This window comes from Arachis hypogaea, chromosome 13, assembly GCF_003086295.3.
Source record: "Arachis hypogaea cultivar Tifrunner chromosome 13, arahy.Tifrunner.gnm2.J5K5, whole genome shotgun sequence".
Lineage (NCBI taxonomy): Eukaryota > Viridiplantae > Streptophyta > Magnoliopsida > Fabales > Fabaceae > Arachis > Arachis hypogaea.
In genome coordinates, this window is record NC_092048.1 from 49,828,673 (window position 1) to 49,840,278 (window position 11,606).

The window sequence follows — 11,606 nt, forward strand, 5'->3', positions numbered from 1 at the left end:
ATCATTGCAAGATTCAAGCACTTGCAATCCTGCAACGGAGCATACGTTCACGGATGGGCGCAGAAGGCAGGCATAGTCAATTCTGGACCCCCTGGCCCCTGCAATATAATTAATGGACAGCGTTTTGGTTGTCAAGATCACTATTCTGTCTTATTCAATGAAAATTAACTACTCGAAATTAACTACTCCACGGATCAAGGACAATTAGATCATGAAAACAGCTAATTTCATTTTCATTTGTGTGTCAATTTTTCATTTTTTCATTTTCATCTTTTTCTTTTTATTTAATCACATATTTCCTTCCATGCATGCATCTAATGATTTGCAAATTAATTAAAAAGGCAAATCGCTCGGCCGTCGCAGCATCAGTCTTGGCAGCAATAATGGTCTTTCATAATATGAGTAATTCTATTTTCTATTCCCTTTGGTCTCTGGCTCACCAAGAACGACTTCTACACTAAGTCTCTAGTTCTTTTTATAGTATGAAAGCATTAGAATTTTTTTTTCATGCCTTTCATTATCTCTTTTACCACCACAATTTTAAGAGAATAAAATTTTTTTATTATTGTCTAATAAAAAATTCATAGAGATTTTTTATATCTTGAGGGAATATTATTATTAACTCATTAACAATTATGTATGAGGACGAATAGCCAATAAGTAATAGCTCAAATGGCATAGACTCTCCATACTCAATTAAGAGATTGCGGGTTCGAATCTCATATCTTTGGTAAAAAAAAATGTATGAGGACGAATATCTATTTAAAAAAAATTATTTCGTTCGTATTTTGAAATCACAATATTCAACTTCTTGTCATTTTTATCCCTATTTTTCTCATCAAAAACAACACAATTATAATAGTAATCATCAAATCCATGCTAACAAATGTACAAGATAAACATCACTAAAATCTTTATTCTCTCAACTCTAAGATATCCTTCTATATCAATTCTTTTTTATTTTACCTCATCACATTCATGAAAAAGAATTGAAACAAAGGAAGGATAGAGGTGGAATTTTCACAATAATAATAAAACCAATCATAGCTATCAATTCCAATAAATTCAAAGCCAAATCCATCAACTACATATGAATTACAATGAAACAAAAAATCACTTGGATTTTTCTTATCTTTTCTCTTACCTTTTCAACTCATGATCTTATCATCATTTCAGCTTTTTTCTATTACGGAAAGAGATTGACACAAGAAACAAAATAAGTCTAGGAAAAGCTTAGACATTCTTTTCTAATCAAAGAGAATAAATAATATTTTTATGTAAACATGAGGTGAAAAGAAAAAAGCTTCTAAAATAGAAGAATACCATTAATGATGAAGTGATGCTCTCTTTTCTTGCCTTCAATCCTGGAAATTGCAAGTTATGTATGGATGGTATTTGCCTTCCGCACTTTTAATTATTATTTACCATAGTTGTCAAAACCGATCTAATAATTGAATCGATCAGACTATTGGATTACCAGATTTTTTGGTTCAATCGATGGATCATCGGTTGACTCAGTCTTAAGTTTTAACATATATCATTACAGCAACAACAATAAACAATCAACAAAATCACTTCGTATTCATAATCAACAAAATCAATTCATAAACCAATTCAACAATCAACAAAATCATTTATAATCAGCAAAATAATTCATAAACTAATTCAATAATAAAATTAACAACAATAATATTTCAACCATTTCAATATTTTAAGTTCAATATTTGTCATAATCTAATCAAATTCATAAATCAAATAACAGTAAAATTAACAGAAATAACATCAATGAATTAACTATTAAAAATTAATGTAAAATATTAGAATAACTGAAAAAAATACATGTTGACTGTTGTTGCAATTGTAGAATCGAGTAGTGCAGTGTAGACAGCAACACCCGCAGAAGAGAGGCGAGAGAGGGACGGAGGCAGCAAAAAAAAACTTTTTATTTTTGGTGTCTATCAACTATAACTATGTTAGGTGTACATTAAAATCAGTCACTAATATAAAATATTTGTTAAAATACAAATATATATTAAAAATGAATCAAACAATATATATATTTATACACAAATATATTAACAACTAATTTTAATAACTAATTTTAGCGTGCAAATAATATTTTATATTGAATATTGGTCGGTATTTTCCTCCATACTCAAATTTATTTCTTGACTGGTTTATCCGTTTATTATTACCATCACCTATCATTAATGAATATTGGTATACCTATCACAATTGCGGATTTTTTAAATAAATAATTTAAATATTTTGTTTTTGAATATGAGTCATTTAGACACAATTTATTATTTTGTATTCTATTATTTATCATGTTTATACTGTAAATAATTTAACTATTGTTATATCTCATTTATAGATCTCATTTATAATATAAACGAAATAAGACACAATTTAAATATCCAAAACAGGTGTAAATGGGATACGTGAAGAGATACATGATAAGTATATTTCGTTTACACTGTAAATGAGATATGAGAAAAGGCAACTCAGACATAATGTAAACGAGACATACCTATAATTAAATCGTTTAACTATAAACAAGATATAGTACAACAAATTTCGATCATCTATATAAGGAACGGCAAACAGTAGCATTCTTCACAAACATTTCAATCCTTCTTCTCTATTTTTTCAATAAGTTTAGTAAAAACGTCTGGTAGTAAGTATATCTTTATGAGTATCTATTCTAATTGCACATAAGAAACAGCGATAAAGGAGTTATATTTGAGTGTGAAAGTCCTATTCTTTTGCACACTTATCATTTGGATTCTCTGTCTAAGTTAAAGAGACTAATATTGATGAGCATGGATGCTAATGGGACAATATATATCAGAAGAGTTGAGTATAAGTTGTTAACACCGATAAAAAATAGAGTATTTCATTTTTGTATTTTTTAGCTAGATAGTGAAGAGCATATGCGCCTAATTTTGATGTCCATGGGAGAATCATGGCTCAACAAGTGATGGAGCTTTTCTACAGAGATTGGTGATGTAGGTGATAGTAGTTTTGGGCATTTGAATTTTATCCAAGATAACCCACCTCTTGTTCACCCTCCACACTGTGCTAGTCCAAGGGAACACATGGACGTGGATATTCATGAGTCGGATGAAGAATATATTGCGGACAGCAATGAAAGTAGTTCTTCTGAGGATGAAGAAGACTTTATACCTAAGACCTTGCTATGTGGATCAGTTCGATACCTTCTGCCTCCCCCACAACCAATTTCGAAGTTGTCAGATGTAGCTAGCCATAATCACACGAGTTTCGCATTGGTTATAGATTCAAGAGCAGGGAGGCTGTCATGCTAGGTGTGAAGAATTACAGGATTCGGAAGAGTAGTGTCGAGTATATGGTCGTGGAGTCTAATTGAGCAAAGTACCATGTGTATTGCAGACAATCTGTAGCAAGATATCCATGGAGTCTCCGTTTTTCACTCCGATAAAATCTTGGATATTGGTAAGCCACAATGTTAAAGAAGTTTATTGTTGTTTATCATAATGCTTATTGATAAACATATGACCACACACTTGTCTAACTCCCACCATGTTTGAGAACCATCGACAGTTGGACAGAAATCTCATCTGTAGTGTCATCATGTCCCTCATGTAGTCCAACTCACCTGTTTCTATCGCTGTCCTACAAGGTGCAATTGGGTAGAGCTATCACTTCAAGCTCTCATACAGAAAAGTTTGGATGGCGAAGCAAATGCAATTGCTCAGATCTATGGTGATTGGAATGAGTCCTATAACAAGGTTACGAGATTATTGCAAGTATTGCAGAATTGTTATCCCGACAGGATAACTAATTTCAGTGCGGTATCATACTATGATAGATACTTGGTGGTCTACGATTGCTGCCAATTTAAGCTTTGAAGCATTTGTAAGTCCTTTTTATCTGTGGATGGCACACACCTATACAATAAGTATGGTGGTGTATTGCTAATTGTTGTGGCACAAGACGGTAACAATAACATTTTTTCAATTGCTTTTGCTATTATGGTGTTTGAAACAACGGAGTCGTGGTCATTCTTTCTTACCAACCTTAGACGACGTGTCACACCACAAGAGAAACTTTTGATTATATCTGATTGATCCCAAGCCATCAAAGTCGCACTGAATGCCGATGATAGTAGTTGGAAGCCTTCTAGTATTTATCCGTTCCATCAAATGAGTGCACTTGTGATATGTTCACATGTGTATGTGTCTTATCCATAGCTAAATCGTTTATACCGTAAACATGATAAGTAATAAGGCATAACGGTAAATTATGTCCAAATTACCTATACCCGTCAGCCCATATATTGATTAATGAATTCTAATTTGTTTTCTTCGTTTTCTTTTAAAAAATCATTTCGGGTAACTATAATTTACGATTCAATTTTAATGGTTCAGCACTATGTAGTTTATCCGGATAAGAAAAGCGTTACTTGTTCCAAAAATTACAAAGAAATCAAGCATCCTCTAATCTCTGAAAGTCCAATTCCAATAGATCAACAAATCAAAGATTCTGTTCCCTTCAGGAAGTTTAACTTGGACCAAATGCATTATGCTATTCCAATATTTTTATTCATTGAATTTCGCATTTTAAATCCTATGAAACGAGTTCTTTACTTTGTATAATTGCTGTCTGGAGAGAATATACTTGGCTTACTTGTGATTGTAAAATTAGTTATTTTATGTTATAGATATGTCTTAGTTGCACCACTTAGCATTTTCTTTTGATTTTAACTTGCACATTTCGACGTAATTTTCTTTAAACTTTGTCAAGAATTTACCTAACTTTAAAAGACTTGCATACGTTTATTAACTATGCTTACATTTATATTCAATAAGGATAACTAAGGACAGTTTAAAATTACTTCAGAATACAAATCAACTCGTTAAAACCAAAAAGTAAAAAATGGTAAATAAAATAAATATGGAATTGGGTTTTATAAAGATTTAACATAGAGTCGATGAATTCCCTAAGTGGGTTGAGTGTTTTTTTTTTTCCCAACAGAAAATATCCATCCCTGCTTTCCCCTCTTATTTATGTTTTCTTACACTGCATAGGGTACATAAATATGACATGATAACCCATCCATTGAGAAAATTCAAAGCCATCTCTACTTAATTACCACCAACTACAATCAAAATCAACACACAAAATAACTTAAAACGGGCAATATCACGCTGATAAGGCCATAAGAAAACACAATCCAAGATTTGAAGTCCTTACTACAAAATGCAATTTGCGCCACCACTTTAGTTGTTGTCCGAAAGAGGCTTCCGAGCCAAAAAGAAGTACATAGGTGTGAATATCTCTTTCCTGAAAAAGGTAACAAAAGCAAGTCAAGTTTCAGTAGTCCTCCTCTAGTGAGAATTGTTGTTAAATTAAACTAAATCGTATTTGATTCTCATGTGCTTCGATCGAAACTCAGATGTTTTCAGATTAGTGTCCTTCCAACTTAAGAGTCAAGAATGAGAATGAGACGAGATCAAGATCGGATGGGTCACTGAGAGAGATACCACTATTCTTCCTTTTAAGATGATACTTGAGACATTGTGTTTCAGTTCTATTGTGTTTCTCGCCGCTCTGTTCTATGCAACTAAACAGCTTTCTGCATCTCTATGTCTATGTATTTGTGTATCTGAGACACTAATCAATCGGAGCCGAATTGCCAGGAATGGTTTAAGAACACCCCAACCTTAGCTCCAATTGAAACAAGTATATAATATATAAGAGCTTCAAATGTGGATAGAGTGTGACATTACAAAGATAAATGAGAAACTTACTTTCCGCCTTCAACTAGTCCCTCAGCAGCTTTCTCTAGAAAATCTTGAACCCTTAGACTCCCCTTTGGAGCCAATCCAGCAAATTCCAAAGCCTTGACCTACAAATAAATCAAATTCATCGTCTGAAAGACTCAAACTAATATCAAATTGAGTAATATAAAAAATCTTATCTTATATATATAAAAGGTAAGAGGTCTCAAGCAATAGCTTTACAATATGACATATGTCTTGCTTAGTTAATAGACACGAGGATTTTAAATTGCAAAATGGCATTTGATTGACAATGATTCACATACTTCGTTAAGTAATGCTGAAATTTTTATCCACAAAAAAAAAAAAAAAAAAAAAAAAAAAAAAAATTCAACTATGATAAGAATTTGTCAAGATTAAAGTATTATGAAATAATACAAATAGAATACAATATATAATTAACGTTTCAATTTCAAGGAGAGGATAATGCTAGTATGCCACTCTAAAATTGATAATGCTACTCTGACTTGATGAAAATTTGTAATAAATGTATTCTGTAATTGAGATTAAGATGTCTCAATTTGGAAATGACTTTCTCAATTTGGAAGTGGCAAAATCCACTCTTAATTTTATTGTAATTTTTAATGTATTGCCAAATTACAATAGAGTGGAATTAAATCCAAATACTTAAAACGAATAAAATAATAGCTATGGTATTGAGTAACAATACCATGTTTCTGGTAAAAAATCGTCCAACAGCTGTTAGACGGAAGCTACTCAATGAGAAGTGATTTTTGTCTAAAGGCTGGTACCAGGGAACAGGAGACTCCTTTGCAAGATCTTTTTCCCATATTATCTTCATACAGAAAAGGAATGATTCTCCCCTTAGCCAAATTGTCTATCTTTTAGAAAATCAAATAACAATATCGTCAAAATTGATAACTACTAAGATTTTATTGTTCACCTCAAAGCCTGCTTGCTTAAGAGCTTCAAGACACTTTGTAGTCGACCTAATGTCTGGAAGACCATCACCAATCTCAACTTCTGCCTGCAACAATGAATTTTACGTATTGAATTACAAAACATGAAGTTGTTTCCACAGAATTAATAGATAACATCTTCGTTTTTGTCCATATTTTACCTTTATTTTTTTATGTTCTTGGTTATTGGGATCAAATGCATCGGTCATGCACCATTCATATGCAGCAAAACATTGGCCGGGCTTCAACACTCTATAAATTTCTTTATAGCATCCATACTATTCCAAATTCATGAGGTTTAAACATGTTAGAACATAAAAATACCATCATTGTTGAAATTTACTGCTAACACATTTACTTCATGCAGTTATGTGTAAGGCTACGTTGAAAATTTATCCACAATCATTGACAGCTTACGGGCACAATTGCAAAAGTAAGAATAAAAAGTTCGTAAGTGTATGAATTACAGTCACATACAGCATCAGGTGCATGGCAGGTGGCTTCAATTGCATACACTGCATCAAAACTGTTGTCTGGAATAGGCATTTTCATGAAATCAGCCTGCATTATCAAACTACTCTTAGCCAAAAGCTGTCTTAGGCATTTTTATTATAAGCTTTTCCGAAAATAAATATCCAACATATATAATTGGATAGGAACAATTTTACAATAATCTTGGATCCACATGTTGTGAAAACTAGTAGGCTTCCAACTTGGAAGACAAAAATTAATTGATTTTGAAGTATCAACCTTAATGAAGTCGCAAGTCTTGTCTACCCCAGCTATACGATTGAGTTCCTGTCAAATAACAAAAAACTGTAAATGATGGAAATGCTTTTGGAGTTGCCATCAAGCAACATTTTTATTAATTATTTTTTATATAACCCAATAAACAAAAAAATAATTATAGTTCTGTAGTTAAAGAATCTATAAGGTGTATAACTTAAAGAAACTAGGTTCGATTTCTCACAATGACCATTTTGGAATTATTTTTACAAAATTGTGAGAGAGACCAAAAAGATGTGAGAAACCAAGATTCAAATCAAACTACCCCAATTCTGTCTACATATAGGTATAGATACTATCATTGTTTAAGAAAATACGGAAAAGCAACATAAATACTTCATCAAGAAGGTCAAAATAATTGTTCAACTAACAGGAAGCTTAGGATGATAGGCTTTGTATATAAAAAACTAGAAGACTCATAAGTATACTACAAAATTCCCAAGCGTTAATGTGCTACATATATAGTAACACTCAAATCAATGCACAAATTTTATGTGAGAAGACTCGAACAATTTTAACAATGATAGTACAAGCCTACATCAGATAGATATAGTGATTGAACCAGAAGGTCAAATAGTTTTGCCAATTACTTCTCAAAAGTCAAAACTTGTGTCAGCACGTTACATCTCACAACACATACCTTTCCTCTCGATATTTGGTACTCATTGTTATTCAATCCTGTAACTGATGTTGAGCTGCAGAAAAATACATGTAATCAATTTTTGTCAAGCATCAAAGGCAGAGCAGGGAAGAGCAAAAGGAGAGGAAGCCAAAAATGAAGAGTTATTGTTCACCTAAAGTGAGCAATTTCTCTCAATGGTCCTCCAATTCCGCATCCAACATCCAAAACCTAAACCCAAAAAAATAAAAAAGTTCACGAGTATTTACTAAAAATGTACTGATAACCAAATAACAAGATGCTACTTTGTTCTATTGAAATATCAAAACCTTCTGCCCAGGCTTCAGGCCAAGTTGCAAAGCAAGGAAATGCTCGTGACGTTTGATGCTTTCTCGAAGAGACTCACCATTCCATCTGAAAGAGAAGAAAAACATCAGCATGACCCAATTAACAGCAAAATATTGAATTTGAAATTGCAGAACGAAGCAAACAGACCTGTGTGCAAAATGGAAAGATTCTCCCCATCCAAACTCATAAAAGCTCGTAGCAAGATCATAGTATTTGTTAACCTGAAAAATATGCATTCTTATGATATCCTTTCTGCAAATAATCAAATTAGTTACAAGACAAGAAAATATAAACAAACATCACTTGTGTGATGGAAGGAGGATAGATGAAAAAAAGAAAAAGAACATATATCCATCGATTTTCTCTTTTTAAAAAAATAAAAATGAAAAGGAGATAACTATGCGTTAATCATTAAAACATAATTGTGACAGAATAACCAATCTAATTAACTAGATATCCATAATAATAGTCCAGAGCCATAATAATATATTTTATTGCTTTTTCTTCTTAATCTCTCACCATATCAGTGTAGTTAGCATTCCTATCTTCTTGTTTCCCTCCATAGTGAACATGATACTTCTCATACCTGAACAATAAGATCAATAACAGACAAAACCAAGATTACTAGTCCACCAATGTATGTATAAATAAACAGAGATTTATAATTTCCAAATTTAATAGCAGTAGAATCACCAATTTTCTGAAGCACATATGACTTTAATCTTAAGGGCTTAAGAACAACAATTATCAAGTTATTTTACATAACCAACACAACTTGTCCGATTATATTAGCAGCAAAACCAATGGAGATGCAGAACATTTTCAACAGTCTGTTCTAATTTTATTTTGTGTTGTGCTTAAAGTTGTATGGAGGGTAAAATTGAAAGAAAGATTTGATAATGTTACATCGATTAGTGAATAAATATCCAAATTTTCATTGCGAATAGACAATCGACAGAAGAATCCTTCAATTTTCATCTAAAAACAAAGTCAGATTGTGATTTAAAAATATCCAAAACAAGAAAATTTCTTTACTCAATGTTGCAACATTTATTATCAAAATCAAATCAAATTATCAAAAGGCAACCAAGAACAGAGAAAATTTGAGTAAATACAAAAAGAAGTGAACAGATTACTGAAATCACAAAAGAATTAACCAAATTGCATGTGTATATATCAAGCTAAAAAGTTAAATATAAATCTAAAAATTTCTTTACTAAATATTGCAACATTTATTATCAAAATCAAATCAAATTAAAAAAAAAACAACCGAGAACAGAGAAAATTTGAGTAAATTAAAAGAAAATGTGAACAGATTACTGAAATCACACAGAAATTCAACCAAAATGCGAGTATCAATATCAGAATATATATATATATATAAAGCTAGAAAGTTAAATATATAAATCTAAAAATTATTAAGATAAAGAAGAATGGCATACTTATCAACAGCATCTAGAACTTGAGCTTTGTTGATCTTGCCACCAACACCTGATGCCAAATCCATGGCGATGACTTAATTCAATAAACCACCTTTGAATCTACACACACAGAATTCCCAAATCAACATTCAAACATAAGTTAAAAAAGAAAAAAGCGGAAAATTAACAAATGAATGGGATGCAGAAATAAAGGAAAAACACGAATGTGACTGTGCAAACTGCAAAGAGTAAAAACTAGCATTGAATGCCAGAGAGAGTGTGAAAATACCTATGCACTGTTGATATTTTCAGGTAGTGTCTGAGTTTTAGAGAAGCTTGTTTGTTTATATGGAGAAGGATGGCCACTTTAAATTCTAAAATTTCAGAAATAGACAAATGAGGAATGAATTAAAATATCAGTTTAATTCTTAAAATTTTATAATATAAAATTTAATAAATTAATTAACTCCAAAAAGCTTTCATTAAGACAACTTTATGTTTTAAATATTTTTATAATTTTATATTTTACATATTTAATTTATTATTTTATTTTTACTTTGAATTTCAATTCTCTATACATTTAAAATAATTCATAAACCAGTTCAACACTAACAAAATCACTACATATTCATAGTCAGCAAACCCAATTCATAAACCAATTCAACAGTAATATTTCAACCATTTCAGCTTTTCAAGTTCAACCTCTGCCATATTCTAATCAGATTCATAAATCAAACAACAATAAAATTAACAGAAATAACATCAATGAATCAACTATTAAAAATTAATATAAAATATTAGAACAATTGAAAAAATAACTTACGTCTTGACTGTTGTTGCAGCTGCAGAATCGAGCAGTGCAGTGCAGTGCAGGCAGCAACACCCGCCGAAGAGAGGCGAGGGAGGGACGGAGGCGCGGCGAGACGCGAGCACTCACCGGGAAGCACAGCTGCAGGAAGAGAGGCAAGACGCGAGCAGTGGAGCACACCAGGCGTTGGGTGCAGTGATGGCGGACGAGAAGAATACGAGGCAGAGGGAGCAAGACCGCTGGCGAGGGACGACGAGCGGAGAAGACGCGGTGAGACGCGAGCGTGCGGTGGATCCGGCGAGAGGGGGCAGCGCTGTGCCTGTGTGTCAGAGTGAGAGTGAGAGTGGGGTTACTGAACTAAAAAAAGTATACGGGGAGTTAATGTATTGTGGCGTGACCCTGTGACTCCGAGCACGTGAGGATGCGTTGGCTTTGTGGACTTATCTGCGAAACAGCACTTTGGGGAATGAACGTGCAAGCAAGTCCATGTCAACGGGCCCCGCGAGGGCCGTCCCTGTATCCCTTAAATTGGTAATGAAGAATTAGTAATTACAGTTATAAAATAACTAAATAAATAAATAAGGAAGAGGTAACAAATATAAAATATAAAGAGAGAGAAAGAAGTATTGCAATATAAAAGAGAAAGAGAATTGTTTATTGTTTTTGTGTGTTGTAAGTAAAGGCTATGAAGCCTTATTTATAGTAGTACAAAATCAACATTCATTAAAGGTTGGTCTTCAAATTTCTTCCTTGAAAATAAATCTCTTTGCATGGGAAAGATTATTAGCCGCCCAATTGATAAATGGGCATTCATTTCATGTTTATCCCAACACTCCCCCTTTAATGCCCATTAAGGATTATGCCTCGTTAAAACTTTACTAA

The 11,606-nt window shown here is 32.5% G+C and overlaps 1 protein-coding gene across 8 annotated transcripts; it reads right to left on the bottom strand.

Annotated features, from left to right (window-relative positions):
* Positions 1–4,911: 4,911 nt before the first annotated feature.
* Positions 4,912–11,223, bottom strand: LOC112738324 (cycloartenol-C-24-methyltransferase). Of its 8 annotated transcripts, XM_025788720.3 has the most exons (16): positions 10,740–11,166; positions 10,206–10,290; positions 9,938–10,036; positions 9,015–9,081; positions 8,643–8,716; positions 8,477–8,561; positions 8,323–8,378; positions 8,169–8,223; positions 7,493–7,540; positions 7,220–7,303; positions 6,904–7,020; positions 6,727–6,810; positions 6,493–6,618; positions 5,793–5,890; positions 5,236–5,325; positions 4,912–5,140 (listed from the first exon to the last, which is right to left on the bottom strand). In XM_025788720.3, the coding sequence occupies exons 3-15, from the start codon at positions 10,000–10,002 to the stop codon at positions 5,262–5,264; spliced, it is 1,023 nt and encodes a 340-aa protein (XP_025644505.1). In that variant the 5' UTR covers positions 10,003–10,036; positions 10,206–10,290; positions 10,740–11,166; the 3' UTR covers positions 4,912–5,140; positions 5,236–5,261. The 8 variants fall into 8 exon arrangements, with proteins under 8 accessions (XP_025644505.1, XP_025644503.1, XP_072068008.1 ...); XM_025788718.3 differs by having other exon boundaries at positions 4,912–5,325; positions 10,740–11,223; XM_072211907.1 differs by lacking the exon at positions 10,206–10,290 and having other exon boundaries at positions 10,740–11,177.
* Positions 11,224–11,606: the final 383 nt, after the last annotated feature.

What these genes read in the sequence shown, in the direction of transcription:
- LOC112738324 (XM_025788718.3), bottom strand. Translation starts at nt 10,002, where the DNA reads ATGGATTTGGCATCAGGTGTTGGTGGCAAGATCAACAAAGCTCAAGTT. An exon ending in AGACTTGCGACTTCATTAAG is followed by an intron (nt 7,304 to 7,492) that starts GTTGATACTTCA and finishes TTGATAATGCAG; the next exon opens with GCTGATTTCATGAAAATGCC. An exon ending in GGACTAGTTGAAGGCGGAAA is followed by an intron (nt 5,326 to 5,792) that starts GTAAGTTTCTCA and finishes TACCTTTTTCAG; the next exon opens with GAAAGAGATATTCACACCTA.